We start from the raw sequence: 20410 nt of genomic DNA on the forward strand, positions 1-20410 counted from the left end.
CTTACTGGGCCTGCGTAGCGACGTCATTACGCCGCTGCCTACGCCATTCCTATTGGATGGCGTGCGCAGCAGCGTATTGACGTCATCGGAGAGGACCGAGAAGACACCGGAAGACCAGCGCTGGACCCGAAGTATCGTAGAGGGGTAAGTAATACTTACCGCACAACACGGGGAACATTAAGCTGCTATCCGGCAGCAGCTTAAGCATTTGTTGTGCCGGATAGCACTTAATGCGATGGCCCCGACATAAAAAAGCATTGTATGTCGATTTCATCATATGTCGGGGCCATCGTAGGTCGGGGGGTCACTGTATATTATATTATATATACACACTCACTGTACACAGAATACATATATATTATATATACACTCACTGTACACAGAATACATATATATTATATATACACTCACTGTACACAGAATATACATATATACACTCACTGTACACAGAATACATATATATTATATACACACTCACTGTACACAGAATATACATATATACACTCACTGTACATAGAATAAACATATGTTGTATATTATATACACACTCACTGTACACAGAATACATATATATTATATATACACTCACTGTACACAGAATACATATATATTATATATACACTCACTGTACACAGAATACATATATATTATATATACACTCACTGTACACAGAATATACATATATATTATATACACTCACTGTACACAGAATATACATATATATTATATACACACTCACTGTACACAGAATATACATATATACACTCACTGTACATAGAATATACATATGTTGTATATTATATACACTCACCCATATCATACTGAAGACTGATTTCCAAATGAGGCCACAGCATAATGAGAGCAAAAGAGGCGTAAAAATGGACGTCATACGTGTTATACATGCGGTACTCCTGTCCTGAGGAAACAATCACTGGGATATCAATAAAGGAGGGTATATAGGGGTACAGTGTATATAGATGTACATATAGATGTATATAGGGGTAGTGTATATAGAGGTACATACAGATGTGCATGGGATGCAGTGTATATAGATGTACATATAGATGTATATAGGGGTACAGAATATATAGCGGTACATACAGATGTGTATGGGGTGCAGTCTATACAGATGTATATAGGGGTATATAGGGGTACAGTGTGTATATAGATTTGTGGTCCCACCTTCCAGGTAAGCGAAGCGTCCATATTCTTGGAGTAGACTTTTCATGCCAGTCATGTGTTCCTGCCCAATCTTCATGAGTTCATCATCTGCTTCATCCGCGAGAACCTCCACCCAGATCGTGCCGCCGTCCGCCATGAAGTACAGCTCATTAAACAGCGCTGACTTATACCAGGACGGGAGGAGGCTGCAGGAGGGGGCACACAGTTACTATCTGGTGACTCCATACCATGTGGATATGAGAGGACCCCTTTATATTACAGAAGGGTTCCTCTCCACCCCGGTTGGTACCTACCTGTCTTGTAGGATGGGGTCTTGCCATGCACTGATCTTCCGTTCCCATTCTTCATAGTGGGATAAACTGTACTGACAGAGAGCTGGAGCGGCCCCCCCGTCACGGCTAAAGAACCGCGTGTAGCGCCTGTGGGGTGGAGAGAGACGTCAGGAGGGCACTGTAATACCTAAGTGTCTCTGAGGACTAGGACAATGACCTACCTGTAATATTCCTTCTCTCCAGAACCAAAGTGGATCCGAGGCATATCCCAGCACAGAGAGAACTCCAGGGTGCCTCGTCCTCCGGGGCCCACCGCACAGCCCGCCGCCACTGCCGCCGCCGTCTTCTGTCCTTTTACGGTGGGAGAACTGGCACCTGTGGGGGGATTGTTACAGTGAGTGTCCTGCAGAAGGCACTGTTCATGGGGGTGGAGACAGGAAACGTTGCCTTCCTATTTCCGGAGAAGACCCTTCTCTTATCGGTGATATGACGATATGTGAGTGACGTCAGCGAGCGGTTACCTGCGGGGGAGCGGAGGCGGCCGTTCTCCAGAAGGTCCTTCCATATGTCCTGCCCCATCCCCATCGGGTCAAATTCTGTCCAGTGAGACACGTGGGATCCTTGCTGGAGGAAGTACATAAAGAAAGCCATGATTACAGGAGGCCAGCTGACTGCAACCTCAACGACCAAAGTGACCCATCGGACTGCAACCTCAACGACCAAAGTGACCCATCGGACTGCAACCTCAATGATCACAGTGACCCAGCTGACCGTAACCTCAATAACCAAAGTGACCCAGCTGACTGCAACCTCAATGACCAAAGTGACCAATCGAACTGCAACCTCAATGACCAAAGTGACCAATCGGACTGCAACCTCAATGACCAAAGTGACCCATCGGACTGCAACCTCAATGACCAAAGTGACCCATCGGACTGCAACCTCAATGACCAAAGTGACCAATCGGACTGCAACCTCAATGACCAAAGTGACCCAGCTGACTGCGACCTCAATGATCACAGTTACCCATCTGGCTACAACCTCAATAACCAAAGTGACCCATCGGACTGCAACCTCAATGACCAAAGTGACCCATCGGACTGCAACCTCAAAGATCACAGTGACCCAGCTGACCGTAACCTCAATAACCAAAGTGACCCATCTGACTACAACCTCAATGAAAAAAGTGATCCAGCTGACTGCAACCTCAAGGATCAAAGTGACCCAGCTGACTGCAACCTCAAGGATCACAGGGACCCAGCAAACTGACATACCCTCTTTCATACCGCCATCCTCAGGATAAAGTCAACACCCTTCTTACCCTCTCTCGTACCGCTATTCCCAGGATGTCATCGCCCTTCTTACCCTCTTTCATACCGCCATCCCCAGGATAAAGTCAACGCCCTTCTTACCCTCTCTTGTACCGCCATCCCCAGGATAAAGTCATCGCCCTTCTTACCCTCTTTCATACCGCCAACCCTGGGATAAAGTCATCGCCCTTCTTACCCGCTCTCATACCGCCATCCCCAGGATAAAGTCATCACCCTTCTTACCCTCTTTCATACCGCCAACCCTGGGATAAAGTCATCGCCCTTCTTACCCTCTTTCATACCGCCAACCCTGGGATAAAGTCATCGCCCTTCTTACCCGCTCTCATACCGCCATCCCCAGGATAAAGTCATCAACCTTCTTACCCTATTTCATACCGCCAACCCTGGGATAAAGTCATTGCCCTTCTTACCCGCTCTCATACCGCCATCCCCAGGATAAAGTCATTGCCCTTCTTACCCTCTCTCGTACCGCCATCCCCAGGATAAAGTAATTGTCCTTCTTACCCTCTTTCGTACCGCCAACCCCGGGATAATGTCATCAGCCTTCTTACCCTCTTTCGTTCCGCCATCCCCAGGATAAAGTCATCGGCCTTCTTACCCTCTCTCGTACCGCTATCCCCAGGATAAATTCATCACCCTTCTTACCCTCTTTCATACCGCCAACCCCGGGATAAAGTCATCGCTCTTCTTACCCGCTCTCATACCGCCATCCCCAGGATAAAGTCAAAGCCCTTCTTACCCTTTCTCGTACCGCCAACCCCGGGATAAAGTCATCGCCCTTCTTACCCTGTCTCGTACCGCCAACCCCGGGATAAAGTCATCGCCCTTCTTACCCTCTCTCGTACCGCCAACCCCGGGATAAAGTCATCGCCCTTCTTACCCGCTTTCATAACGCCATGCCCAGGATAAAGTCTTCGTCCTTCTTACCCTCTTTCATACAGCCAACCACAGGATAAAGTCATCTCCCTTCTTACCATCTCTCGTACCGCCATCCCCAGGATAAAGTCTTTGCCCTTCTTACCCTCTTTCATACAGCCAACCACAGGATAAAGTCATCTCCCTTCTTACCATCTCTCGTACCGCCATCCCCAGGATAAAGTCTTTGCCCTTCTTACCCTCTTTCATACCGCCATCCCCAGGATACTGTCAACGCCCTTCTTACCCTCTCTCGTACCGCCATCCCCAGGATAAAAGTCATCGCCCTTCTTACCCTCTCTCGTTCCGCCATCCCCAGGATAAAGTAATCGCCCTTCTTACCCTCTCTCGTACCGCTATCCCCAGGGTGAAGGGATTGGAGCTGGTACAGTGATGTAAGAGGACACCGCAAACAGGATCTCCCTCCTGGTGCAGACTGAATGGTTCGTTCCAGTGGCCACCCGCCTGATCACTTTTACTTCCGCTGCCGTTCCTCATTGTGAACATGATGGAGACCTCTACATCCTCAGAAGATGAATTCTCCACATCCCAGACAAAGACAGCGAGCGGCAAAGAGGAGTCCTGTGTGAGGAGAGGGTGTCCTTAGCAAAAGGGGAACCCTAAACTTACAGCACACCTGTAACTGACCCTATATAGTGCAACTCTAACCTTACACCATATCTGTACCTGACCCTACAAGAAGGAACCCTAACCTTACAGCACGACTGTAACTGACCCTATATAGTGGAACCCCAACCTTACACCATATCTGTACCTGACCCTACAAGAAGGAACCCTAACCTTACAGCATGACTGTAACTGACCCTATATAGTGGAACCCAAACCTTACACCATATTTTTACCTGACCCTACATGGTGGAACCCTAACCTTACAGCAAAGCTGTCACTGACCCTATATAGTGGAACCCTAACCATACACCATATTTGTACTTGACCCTACAAGAAAAAACCCTAACCTCACAGCACAACTGTACCTGACCCCAATTGGTGGAATGCTAACCTTACAGCACAGCTGTACCTGACCCTAGAAGAAGGAACCCTAGGCAGGGCCTACCTGAATGACTGAGTGAGCGGACGCATCCTGTAAGAGTTCCCGCTACCCCTGCCTCTTTAACCCTGGTATAATTGCTCTGCACGGCCAGTCTTCCTCGGGCTGGGGCTGAGGAGAGTCCGGCTTCTGCGGCCTGTGGAGTCCTGATCCCCATCCTGAGCAGTGCTGAGGGGATCCGGAGTGGCGGCTGGTCTGTTGGTGAGGTTGTGCTTGTCCCAGGCTGCTGTGGTGAGCGGAGTGGTGCTGGCCTTGCTGGATCCTGGGTTTTTGGCTATTCCCTGGGACGGGTGCCATCTTAGTTCTTCGTGGGCGGAGCCTCTGGGGGTTGCCATGGTTACCCCAGCTGCGGCTGCTGAGGAGGTAACATGCTGTCCATGCTGAAAACTTCTGCTGGTGGCTCCTATTGCCAAGGACGCAGTGGCTGCGGTCCCCTTCTGCTTCAAATAGTGTCTGCCTGTGGACCCTCTCTCTTGCCATCATTCTCAGGTTGCCTGCTGCTGCCCTGCCTACACCCAGCAGTGCTTCACTGGAGTTCTCCTTTGCATGCTTGGAGAGCATTGTCTGGACTGTCAGCTGCCTTGCCATCTGTGAGTGCCTTGAGGGAGACCTCTGTGATTGCTGGGACTTGTGAAACCTTGCCCATTTGCTGAGGACTGCTATATATACCTTTAGGAGAGACCGGTGTTCCTGGGACTATAACACTAGCGTCTTTCTACCTGCTCTCAGTGTGCCCTGCTAGCCATAGGTGGCCCCCATGGTAGTCACAGAAATAACAAATCTAAATTGAATGCTGAGGCCTCTCGGCCGACCTCTGATGAGGATGCTTCCTCTGATGATGGTTCTCCCCGTTCCTGTGGCCCTTCTCAACGGGATCCTGGTGCTCAGACCCAGATTGCTATTAAAGTATCTGTGCAGGCGGCAAAAGCGCTGAGCCAATTCTCTAGACCACCGGACCGGCCTAGGGGTGACTCTCCTGATCCACCTCTGTCATTATTTAAGGGTTCTCTGACTCCTCCGCAGTGATTGTCCCCTGAAAGACCTGTCTATGATGCTGCTGCTCTGGACCATTGGTTCATAGAGCTCTTGGCTGCCTTTACATCCTGTCAATCAATAATGTTGACTAAAATAGATGAACTGCGGCAGGAATTTGTTATTCTGCGACATGACCAGAAGATAGGTGAGCGCACTGAGGAGTTGGAGCATAGGGTCTCTGCAGTGGAGGATACTCTCCATTCTTTGCCAGACAGAGTTGATTTACTACAGCGCCCGATGACGGCAGTTCTGAGCCGCATGCATGATATGGAGAACCGCCTGTGGCGCAACAACCTCCGCCTGGTGGGTACACTTCAAGGACAGAGATGCTATTCTATGTGCAGTGCGAAATTATGGGAGAGGTCATTTGTAAGGGGAGAAGAGTATCCTTCTATCGTGGAGTTGCATAAGCAGTGGGTGAAGTTAACTAAGGTCCAGTCAAAGATGTGTGCCAAGGACTCCGCTACTCAATGCTTTATCCTGCTCGCCTGAGATTGGTGGATGGAACATCCAATAAGTTCTTCACCTCCCCGATTGAGGCTCTTCATTGGGTGGATGCGGCCCTCCTGTCAGACCTCCGGACTGAACTGTCATGGACTGTCCTGCTCTTGGTCGTTCTCCCCTACTGTTCTTTAGGTAGTGGTGAGGAAGTTAGCATTCCTTAGGGTCTCCATAGGTTCCAGTTTTCCCTAGGGCATCCCTGGGCAGTTTTCTTAGTTACCGGCCATTTTAGTTTGGAGTGGGGTAGCGGGAAGGTTCTAGTAAGAGTAGTTTTTTCAGGTTACTTGGCGTTCCTTTGACGCCTGGTAGTATTTGGGGTATAGGTCTGCACAGTCTTAGGGCGTAGATGTTTTACTATGTTCCGCTTAGTGTTAGACAGGGAAGACATGGGATTGTTCTGTTTATGCTTTGTTGCATTTGTATTGTGCCCTGTCTGTCTTTATGTTGAATGTGTGTGGTGTGTGTGGTCCCGGTGCTCTTTTCTTCCTTTCCCCGGTCCAACTTTGCTTCTTCCTGTTGTTGCATATGGTTGTATGTCGTGATGGGGACTCTAAAGGTTGTTAGCTGGGATGTGCGGGGGCATAACTCCAAGTTCAGGAGGGCTTTATGTCTAGATTTTGTGAAACACCAATCTCCTCACATTATATGCTTGCAGGAGACTCATATTACGGGCCAGAAGGTACTTGTCCTGAAGAGGGCATGGATAGCGAAGGGCTTTTCTAGTTATACCAGAGGTGTCTCTGTTTTAATTACTAAGTCCTTACCACTGGTTGTTTCCCAAGTAGCCTATGTCCACTTTGGGAGGTTTGTGATACTACACTGCTCTTTCTCATTTGTTCTTGTCTCCGTTTATGTGCCTTCTCCTTTTCAGGTCTCTGTGTTGTAGTCGATTACTAACAAACTATTGTCTTTTCCCTCCGAACCTGTCCTATGTGTAGGAAATTTCAATGTAGTTCCTGATCCTCTACTCGACCGCACCACTGCTGCTGACCCTGGCTCCTCCTCTTTTAATACCTGGCGCAAGGCGTTGGGCTTGAGGTGGAAGTACCCATATGCATCTGCCTTTTCTTTCTACTCTGAGCCCATAGGTCCTTCTTTCGCATAGATCTTGCTCTGGTGTCTGAATTTCCTCCAAGCGGTAAGAGAAGTTTGCTACACCACTAGGGGGATCTCAGACCACTCTACTATATTGGTAGTTCTCAATCTAGGCCCTAGTCCCCCTTCCCGTATTTGGCGCATGCACCCTGGCTGGCTGCAAGCTGTAGTGGAAGTGTTAGGGGTTGCCCATACTGAGTACAGGGAGCATAATGCTACTTATCCTGATCCATTAGTTCAATGGGATGCATACAAGGCCACGATCAGGGGTGCTTTTATAGCAGGTGTAACGGGTCAGAGGAAAATCAGGTTGGCCATGGAGAACGGGTTGTTGCAGCAAGTCAGTGCTTTAGAGGCGGCTTATATTAGAGATCCTTCTCCTGATCATGAGAGGGCGTGGGCCAAGGCTCAGAGGTCTCTTTTGGTTGTCCAAGAGGATAGGGTTCAATTGTGGTTGGCGGATAGGGATGTGGACCTTTTTGCGTTTGGGGATAAGAATGGGAAGCTGTTGGCCTACTTGGTGAGGGATAGTCGTCCTGCTGCCTCTATCCCTTGTATTAGGGGCGGGGATGGTTCTGTGGTGTCTGACCCTCAGTTGATTAACTCTGTCTTCAAGGATTTTTACTCCTCCCTGTATTCTGTTCCTTCTAGGCCCTGTCAGGGGGAAATTGTGTTTTTTCTACAAGAGCTGTTCCTTCCTATGCTTAGTCGGGCTCAGACGGAGGCATTGGATGCTCCTTTTTACGGTTGAGGAGGTGGAGCAGGCTATTCAGGATCTTCCTCATGGAAAGAATCTGGGTTTAGATGGGATGATGGGCGACTGGTATAATATTAAACTGTTTCACTCGATAGCTGTCGTAGATTCCCTTCCAGACTCTATGAGGGAGGTGTTGATTGTTGTGCTTCCCAAGCCTGGAAAGGACCCGTTGCTGCCTGATTCTTATAGACCTATTTCCCTTTTGTTGATATAAAGATCTTGGCTACAGTGTTGGCTACTAGCCTATCTGGGGTCATTAACTATCATTCATCCTGACAAAACTGGGTTTATGCCGGGTAGAGTTACTGATGATAAAGTGAAGCACCTGCAGCTTAACATCGCAGTGGTGGGGGAGGGCTTTCCTACTGGAGTTGTGGTTAGTCTGGACATTTATAAGGCCTTTGACTCGGTGATGTGGCCCTATCTATGGGAGGAGCTTCTACTGGGCACCACGGATCTTTCTATAACCCTTACTCAGTCCTATGCTCTCCTCCAGTCGCTGGGACCTAGCCCATTCTCAGAAGCCTTTCATAAATGGGTGGCTGATATCCTGGATTTGTCTAGTGGAAGGGAAGCCTCGTACTATTCCACCGTAGTTAGTAGTAGAGATATGTTGATTCAGTCTAGATATGTCTTGAGATTGTATTATACCTCTGCTAAGCTGAAGCGTATTGGTGTTTCCCCGACTGACCTATGTTTTCGTTGTTCTTCAGAAGTCAGTACCTTTTTGCGTGCTATCTGGGAGTGCCCTGTCATAGCCTTCTCCTGGAGGGAGGCGATGATGTTTTTGGCAGATAATTTGGAATTCCCTTTTCTACTTACCCATGTGGTATGTCTGCTGGGAGTTATAAATGAGGTGGTCTCTAGTTCTCATAGACTCTTACTGATCCGCTTCCTGCTGTTTTGTAAAATGGTAGTAATGACCTGGAAGGATACTTCCCTCCCCCCTCTGTCTTGATGGCTAAATATGGTTAACAAATATGTCCCATTGTACCAGGCATTGTATGTGAGTGCCCTAAGAAATGTGACAAGGTGTGGACCCCATGGCTTTTACTTGATGTGTCGGCTGACCTTCCAACTAGATTGTCCCAGTAGGTTTTCTATAGCGTGTGCTGTTCTTTACGGGAAAGGGTCGGGGGCTGGGGTTACCGGGATGTGTGAGTGTGTGTCATGTCCGTATTGGCCTGTGTTCACACACAGCTATTGGATTTGCTGTGTGTGAACAGTTTTATGTTTCCTGGTCAGGGAATGGTTAAAGGTCTCTGGCTTTTCAGACTCAGCCTCAGTTAGCCAATAGCCTTTTGGGTGTGTCTATTTAATGTCAGCCCAGTCTAGCTTCAGTGCTGGTTATTGAGATCATTACATCCTGATGTCTAGCTGCAAACTTGCTGGCTAATGGAGGCTTTGGGTGAAACACTTCTTATTTGAGTTTTTAATCTGCTATATCTGCTTTAGCATGCACTTTGTATTTTCTGGTTTTAGCCATGGTATGTGGCATGCTCTTAGTGGATTTTAAGCTGTGTTTGTTTAGTCGGTTTTAGGATTTATTTATCCTTTCTGCTATGTGTCTGTTCACACTGTTTTCTCTTGTATCCGTTTATGTGAAGTTCTGTGTTTTATATTTCTGTTTTCCTACTGGGTTAGCTTCTGAGCACACTGCGGAGTGTGCTGCTGACCATTAGTCTATTTGGAATTTTTATTAATGGCTATAAGTGGAGTGGAGTGCCCAGTTTGTGTGTTCAGTATGAACAGTGTCCTTTGTTAGGCATCCCTGTTTCTGCTCCATGGGGACAATCTTGTCTACTGGAGGTTTTCTGAGGGATTGCGATTCCTGTGAACATTGCTATATATATATATATATATATATATATATATATATATATATATATATATATATATATATATATGTATATGTATATATCTATCCTGTGTAACTGGCATTCCTTTTACCTGTCCATGGGGACTTCATGTCTACTGGAGGTTTTGCATAAGGAATGAGTATATTCCTGATTAGTGATAGATCCCTGTTTCTGGTCCATGGGGACTGTGTGTCTTCTGGATGTTCTGGGGGATTATGCTATATTCCTGTCTGTTTCTATAGTATGTTGACTTATCCGTTTTCCTGTCTGGTGTTTTGAACTCTATGTTTATTAGTTCTTTATTTCAGATCTTTAGATTTGTGGTCGTGAACAGAGGATACTATAGATCAGTAGTCATGTACAGAACTCCATAGTGTCCTCTGTTCACGACCACTGAGTCCTCTGTTCATGTCCGATGATCTATAGTGTCCTCTGTTCATGTCCGCTGATCGTGTCCTCTGTGCTGCTCACTGATCTGTGTCCTCTGAACTTAATCTGTCATAGAGTTCTACGTTCCTGTTATGTTTCTGGTTTGTGACCAGCTATCTATTAGTATGTTTTTTTTATTAGGCCCCTGCACTTTAATTCTGGAAGGGACCGGCGCCCAGTTCTCGATCCACAGTTTAGAGTGGATGGGCAAGTATGCAGGGAGAACGGTTTTAGGGTCAGTTTAGGGCTCACTCTCCCTGTCCCCACGGTCGGTCCCTAACAGTGTGTTTGTCTATTAGTGTTGGGCTTCCCCGGTTGGGACCCCGATGCGCCCTTCCTTCCTGCTGGTGAATGTTTTTGAATACCTTGCATTATTTGAATACCTTTATTATTGTGATGGAGTTGGTCTGTGGACCTACAGAGGCAGTTGTTTTATGTTTCACCTTGTTGGTGATGCTTGTTAACTAAACTGCAAAACGAAATTCTTAAAAAAAAGGAGCCCTAACTATACAGCACAACTGTACCTGACCCTATATAGTGGAACCTTAACCTTACAGTACAACTGTACCTGACCCTATATAGTGGAACCTTAACCTTACAGCACAACTGTACCTGACCCTATATAGTGGAACCTTAACCTTACAGTACACCTGTACCTGACCCTATATAGTGGAACCTTAACCTTACAGCACAACTGTACCTGACCCTATATAGTGGAACCTTAACCTTACAGCACAACTGTACCTGACCCTATATAGTGGAACCTTAACCTTACAGCACAACTGTACCTGACCCTATATAGTGGAACCTTAACCTTACAGCACAACTGTACCTGACCCTATATAGTGGAACCTTAACCTTACACCACAACTATACCTGACCCTATATAGTGGAACCTTAACCTTACAGCACAACTGTACCTGACCCTATATAGTGGAACCTTAACCTTACACCACAACTGTACCTGACCCTATATAGTGGAACCTTAACCTTACAGCACAACTGTACCTGACCCTATATAGTGGAACCTTAACCTTACAGCACAACTGTACCTGACCCTATATAGTGGAACCTTAACCTTACACCACAACTGTACCTGACCCTATATATAGTGGAACCTTAACCTTACAGCACAACTGTACCTGACCCTATATAGTGGAACCTTAACCTTACAGCACAACTGTACCTGACCCTATATAGTGGAACATTAACCTTACAGCACAACTGTACCTGACCCTATATAGTGGAACCTTAACCTTACAGCACAACTGTACCTGACCCTATATAGTGGAATCTTAACCTTACAGCACAACTGTACCTGACCCTATATAGTGGAACCTTAACCTTACAGCACAACTGTACCTGACCCTATATAGTGGAACCTTAACCTTACAGCACAACTGTACCTGACCCTATATAGTGGAACCTTAACCTTACACCACAACTGTACCTGACCCTATATATAGTGGAACCTTAACCTTACAGCACAACTGTACCTGACCCTATATAGTGGAACCGTAACCTTACAGCACACCTGTACCTGACCCTATATAGTGGAACCCTAACCTTACAGCACAACTTTACCTGACCCTATATAGTGGAACCTTAACCTTACAGCACAACTGTACCTGACCCTATATAGTGGAACCTTAACCTTACAGCACAACTGTACCTGACCCTATATAGTGGAACCTTAACCTTACAGCACAACTGTACCTGACCCTATATATAGTGGAACCTTAACCTTACAGCACAACTGTACCTGACCCTATATAGTGGAACCTTAACCTTACAGCACACCTGTACCTGACCCTATATAGTGGAACCGTAACCTTACAGCACACCTGTACCTGACCCTATATAGTGGAACCCTAACCTTACAGCACAACTTTACCTGACCCTATATAGTGGAACCTTAACCTTACAGCACAACTGTACCTGACCCTATATAGTGGAACCTTAACCTTACAGCACAACTGTACCTGACCCTAAATAGTGGAACCTTAACCTTACACCACAACTGTACCTGACCCTATATAGTGGAACATTAACCTTACAGCACAACTGTACCTGACCCTATATAGTGGAACCTTAACCTTACAGCACACCTGTACCTGACCCTATATAGTGGAACCTTAACCTTACAGCACAACTGTACCTGACCCTATATAGTGGAACCTTAACCTTACAGCACAACTGTACCTGACCCTATATAGTGGAACCTTAACCTTACAGCACAACTGTACCTGACCCTATATATAGTGGAACCTTAACCTTACAGCACAACTGTACCTGATCCTATATAGTGGAACCTTAACCTTACAGCACAACTGTACCTGACCTTATATAGTGGAACCTTAACCTTACAGTACATCTGTACCTGACCCTACATGGTACAACCCTAACCTTACAACACACCTGTACCTGGCCTTATATAGTGGAACCTTAACCTTACAGTACAACTGTACCTGACCCTATATAGTGGAACCTTAACCTTACAGCACAACTGTACCTGACCCTATATAGTGGAACCTTAACCTTACACCACAACTGTACCTGACCCTATATAGTGGAACCTTAACCTTACAGCACAACTGTACCTGACCCTATATAGTGGAACCTTAACCTTACACCACAACTGTACCTGACCCTATATATAGTGGAACCTTAACCTTACAGCACAACTGTACCTGACCCTATATAGTGGAACCGTAACCTTACAGCACACCTGTACCTGACCCTATATAGTGGAACCCTAACCTTACAGCACAACTTTACCTGACCCTATATAGTGGAACCTTAACCTTACAGCACAACTGTACCTGACCCTATATAGTGGAACCTTAACCTTACAGCACAACTGTACCTGACCCTATATAGTGGAACCTTAACCTTACACCACAACTGTACCTGACCCTATATAGTGGAACCTTAACCTTACAGCACAACTGTACCTGACCCTATATAGTGGAACCTTAACCTTACACACCACAACTGTACCTGACCCTATATGGTGGAACCTTAACCTTACACCACACCTGTACCTGACCCTATATAGTGGAACCTTAACCTTACAGCACAACTGTACCTGACCCTATATAGTGGAACCTTAACCTTACAGCACAACTGTACCTGACCCTATATAGTGGAACCTTAACCTTACAGCACACCTGTACCTGACCCTATATAGTGGAACCTTAACCTTACAGCACAACTGTACCTGACCCTATATAGTGGAACCTTAACCTTACACACCACAACTGTACCTGACCCTATATGGTGGAACCTTAACCTTACACCACACCTGTACCTGACCCTATATAGTGGAACCTTAACCTTACAGCACACCTGTACCTGACCCTATATAGTGGAACCTTAACCTTACACCACAACTGTACCTGACCCTATATAGTGGAACCTTAACCTTACAGCACACCTGTACCTGACCCTATATAGTGGAACCTTAACCTTACAGCACAACTGTACCTGACCCTATATAGTGGAACCTTAACCTTACAGCACAACTGTACCTGACCCTATATAGTGGAACCTTAACCTTACACCACAACTGTACCTGACCCTATATAGTGGAACCCTAACCTTACAGCACACCTGTACCTGACCCTATATAGTGGAACCTTAACCTTACAGCACAACTGTACCTGACCCTATATAGTGGAACCTTAACCTTACAGCACAACTGTACCTGACCCTATATATAGTGGAACCTTAACCTTACAGCACAACTGTACCTGATCCTATATAGTGGAACCTTAACCTTACAGCACAACTGTACCTGACCTTATATAGTGGAACCTTAACCTTACAGTACATCTGTACCTGACCCTACATGGTACAACCCTAACCTTACAACACACCTGTACCTGGCCTTATATAGTGGAACCTTAACCTTACAGTACAACTGTACCTGACCCTATATAGTGGAACCTTAACCTTACAGCACAACTGTACCTGACCTTATATAGTGGAACCTTAACCTTACAGTACATCTGTACCTGACCCTATATAGTGGAACCTTAACCTTACAGCACAACTGTACCTGACCTTATATAGTGGAACCTTAACCTTACAGTACATCTGTACCTGACCTTATATAGTGGAACCTTAACCTTACAGCACAACTGTACCTGACCCTATATAGTGGAACCTTAACCTTACACCACAACTGTACCTGACCCTATATAGTGGAACCTTAACCTTACACCACAACTGTACCTGACAATATATATAGTGGAACCTTAACCTTACAGCACAACTGTACCTGACCCTATATAGTGGAACCTTAACCTTACAGTACAACTGTACCTGACCCTATATAGTGGAACCTTAACCTTACAGCACAACTGTACCTGACCCTATATAGTGGAACCTTAACCTTACAGCACAACTGTACCTGACCCTATATAGTGGAACCCTAACCTTACAGCACAACTTTACCTGACCCTATATAGTGGAACCTTAACCTTACAGCACAACTGTACCTGACCCTATATAGTGGAACCTTAACCTTACACCACAACTGTACCTGACCCTATATAGTGGAACATTAACCTTACAGCACAACTGTACCTGACCCTATATATAGTGGAACCTTAACCTTACAGCACAACTGTACCTGACCCTATATAGTGGAACCTTAACCTTACAGCACACCTGTACCTGACCCTATATAGTGGAACCTTAACCTTACAGCACAACTGTACCTGACCCTATATATAGTGGAACCTTAACCTTACAGCACAACTGTACCTGACCTTATATAGTGGAACCTTAACCTTACAGTACATCTGTACCTGACCCTACATGGTACAACCCTAACCTTACAACACACCTGTACCTGGCCTTATATAGTGGAACCTTAATCTTACAGTACACCTGTACCTGACCTTTATATGGTGGAACCCTAACCTTACAGCACAAATGAACAACAACTGTACCTATATATGGACGTCAATGATCCTATAGTCTACTGTAGAGGTAGAGTTACCCCAACCACAGTTGACATAATGTCTCTTACCTTATAGTCATGAGGAATGATGGGAGATACCTGTCGGCAAGTTAAAGTAATACTCTGCCCGGGCAGGTAATAGACGGTCCAGGCTCTAGGATACAAGGCATGGTAATAAGCCTGAGTGCCACTATAACCCCAGTTCCATCCTTGCAGGGTGTGAGGACGCTCGGTGGAAAGGACCTGCTGGTAGACTGTCTGACCGCGGCGCCGGACACAGACGGTGAACTGCACAAACAACACAATCAGCGCCATTTTATATGAGCACAGACTGCAAAAATATACACACATTGTAAAAAACACAATGCAGTATAGTACACACATACTATAGTAATATATACACACATACTATAGTAATATATACACACATACTGTAGTATAATACACACATACTATAGTAATATATACACACATACTATAGTAATATATACACATACTGTAGTATAATACACACATACTATAGTAATATATACACACATACTGTAGTATAATACACACATACTGTAGTATAATACCCACATACTGTAGAATAATACACACATACTATAGTCATATACACACACATACTGTAGTATAACACACACATACTATAGTAATATATACACACATACTGTAGTATAATACACACATACTATAGTAATATATACACACATACTGTAGTAATATATACACATACTATAGTAATATATACACATACTGTAGTAATATACACACACATACTGTAGTATAATACACACATACTGTAGTAATATATACACACATACTGTAGTAATATACACACACATACTGTAGTATAATACACACATACTGTAGTATAATACCCACATACTGTAGAATAATACACACATACTGTAGTATAATACACACATACTATAGTAATATATACACACATACTGTAGTATAATACACACATACTGTAGTATAATACCCACATACTGTAGAATAATACACACATACTATAGTCATATACACACACATACTGTAGTATAACACACACATACTATAGTAATATATACACACATACTGTAGTATAATACACACATACTATAGTAATATATACACACATACTGTAGTAATATATACACATACTATAGTAATATATACACATACTGTAGTAATATACACACACATACTGTAGTATAATACACACATACTGTAGTAATATATACACACATACTGTAGTAATATACACACACATACTGTAGTATAATACACACATACTGTAGTATAATACCCACATACTGTAGAATAATACACACATACTGTAGTATAATACACACATACTATAGTAATATATACACACATACTGTAGTAATATATACACATACTGTAGTATAATACACACATACTATAGTAATATATACACACATACTGTAGTATAATACACACATACTGTAGTATAATACACACATACTGTAGTATAATACACACATACTGTAGTATAATACACACATACTGTAGTATAATACACACATACTGTAGTATAATACACACATACTGTAGTATAATACACACATACTGTAGAATAATACACACATACTGTAGTATAATACACACATACTGTAGTAATATATACACACATACTGTAGTAATATATACACATACTGTAGTAATATATACACATACTGTAGTATAATACACACATACTGTAGTAATATATACACACATACTATAGTAATACACACATACTGTAGTATAATACACACATACTATAGTAATATATACACACATACTGTAGTAATATATACACACATACTATAGTAATATATACACATACTGTAGTATAATACACACATACTGTAGTAATATATACACACATACTATAGTAATACACACATACTGTAGTATAATACACACATACTATAGTAATATATACACACATACTGTAGTAATATATACACATACTGTAGTAATATATGCACACATACTATAGTAATACACACATACTGTAGTATAATACACACATACTGTAGTACAATACACACATACTGTAGTACAATACACACATACTGTAGTACAATACACACATACTGTAGTATAATACACACATACTGTAGTATAATACACACATACTGTAGTAATATACACACACATACTGTAGTATAATACACACATACTGTAGTAATATACACACACATACTGTAGTATAATACACACATACTGTAGTAATATACACACACATACTGTAGTATAATACACACATACTGTAGTAATATACACACACATACTGTAGTATAATACACACATACTGTAGAATAATACACACATACTGTAGTATAATACACACATACTGTAGTAATATACACACACATACTGTAGTATAATACACACATACTGTAGTAATATACACACACATACTATAGTAATATATACACACATACTGTAGTATAATACACACATACTGTAGTAATATATACACACATACTGTAGTATAATACACACATACTGTAGTATAATACCCACATACTGTAGTAATATATACACACATACTATAGTAATATACACACACATACTGTAGTAGAATACACACATACTGTAGTATAATACACACATACTATAGTAATATATACACACATACTGTAGAATAATACACACATACTATAGTAATATATACACACATACTGTAGTATAATACACACATACTATAGTAATATATACACATACTGTAGTATAATACACACATACTGTAGTAATATATACACACATACTATAATAATATACACACACATACTGTAGTATAATACACACATACTGTAGTAATATACACACACATACTGTAGTAATATACACACACATACTATAGTAATATACACACACATACTATAGTAATATATACACATACTGTAGTATAATACACACATACTGTAGTAATATATACACATACTGTAGTATAACACACACATACTGTAGTATAATACACACACATACTATAGTAATATACACACACATACTGTAGTAATATATACACACATACTGTAGTATAATACACACATACTGTAGTAATATACACACACATACTGCAGTATAATACACACATACTGAAGTATAATACACACACATACTATAGTAATATATACACACATACTGTAGTATAATACCCACATACTGTAGTAATATATACACACATACTGTAGTATAATACCCACATACTGTAGTAATATATACACACATACTGTAGTATAATACCCACATACTGTAGTAATATATACACACATACTATAGTAATATACACACACATACTGTAGTAATATACACACATACTATAGTAATATACACACACATACTATAGTAATATATACACATACTGTAGTATAATACACACTTACTATAGTAATATATACACACATACTGTAGTATAATACACACATACTATAGTAATATACACATACTGTAGTATAATACACACATACTGTAGTATAATACACACATACTGTAGTAATATATACACACATACTGTAGTATAATACCCACATACTGTAGTAATATATACACACATACTGTAGTATAATACACACATACTATAGTAATATACACACATACTGTAGTATAATACACACATACTGTAGTATAATACACACATACTGTAGTAATATATACACACATACTGTAGTATAATACACACATACTGTAGTAATATATACACACATACTGTAGTATAATACCCACATACTATAGTAATATACACACATACTGTAGTATAATACACACATACTGTAGTATAATACACACATACTGTAGTAATATATACACACATACTGTAGTATAATACCCACATACTGTAGTAATATATACACACATACTGTAGTATAATACACACATACTATAGTAATATACACACATACTATAGTAATATACACACATACTGTAGTATAATACACACATACTGTAGTAATATATACACACATACTGTAGTATAATACACACATACTGTAGTATAATACACACATACTGTAGTAATATATACACACATACTGTAGTATAATACCCACATACTATAGTAATATATACACATACTGTAGTAATATATACACACAAACTATAGTAATATACACACATACTGTAGTAATATACACACACATACTATAGTAATATATACACATACTGTAGTATAATACACACTTACTATAGTAATATATACACACATACTGTAGTATAATACACACATACTATAGTAATATACCCACATACTGTAGTAATATATACACACATACTATAGTAATATATACACACACATACTGTAGTAATATATACACACATACTGTAGTATAATACACATACTGTAGTAATATATACACACATACTGTAGTATAATACACACATACTATAGTAATATATACACACATACTATAGTAATATATACACACATACTGTAGTATAATACACACATACTATAGTAATATATACACACATACTATAGTAATATATACACACATACTGTAGTATAATACACACATACTGTAGTAATACATACACATACTGTAGTAATATATACACACATACTATAGTAATATATACACACATACTGTAGTATAATACACACATACTGTAGAATAATACACACATTCTGTAGTATAATACACACATACTGTAGAATAATACACACATACTATAGTAATATACACACACATACTATAGTAATATACACACACATACTGTAGTAATATACACACACATACTATAGTAATATACACACATACTGTAGTAATATATACACACATACTATAGTAATATACACACACATACTGTAGTAATATATACACACATACTGTAGTATAATACACACATACTATAGTAATATACACACACATACTGTAGTAATATATACACACACATACTGTAGTAATATATACACACATACTGTAGTAATATATACACACATACTGTAGTAATATATACACACATACTGTAGTAATATATACACACATACTGTAGTAAT

The 20410-nt window shown here is 41.8% G+C and overlaps 1 protein-coding gene across 4 annotated transcripts in view; it reads right to left on the reverse strand.

The window, feature by feature from the left end:
• Window positions 1–20410, reverse strand: part of GBA2 (glucosylceramidase beta 2) — a 192648-nt gene that overhangs the window by 90895 nt on the left and 81343 nt on the right. For all 4 annotated transcript variants that reach the window (XM_056553053.1, XM_056553052.1, XM_056553055.1 and 1 more), the window contains 7 exons: window positions 15484–15702; window positions 4043–4282; window positions 1976–2078; window positions 1676–1829; window positions 1476–1601; window positions 1183–1367; window positions 812–916 (listed from right to left, as the gene is read on the reverse strand). In XM_056553053.1, the coding sequence (XP_056409028.1) occupies window positions 812–916; window positions 1183–1367; window positions 1476–1601; window positions 1676–1829; window positions 1976–2078; window positions 4043–4282; window positions 15484–15702 (1132 nt within the window). The remainder of the gene's footprint in view (window positions 1–811; window positions 917–1182; window positions 1368–1475; window positions 1602–1675; window positions 1830–1975; window positions 2079–4042; window positions 4283–15483; window positions 15703–20410) is intronic.

This window comes from Hyla sarda, unplaced genomic scaffold (genome assembly GCF_029499605.1).
Source record: "Hyla sarda isolate aHylSar1 unplaced genomic scaffold, aHylSar1.hap1 scaffold_230, whole genome shotgun sequence".
NCBI lineage: Eukaryota > Metazoa > Chordata > Amphibia > Anura > Hylidae > Hyla > Hyla sarda.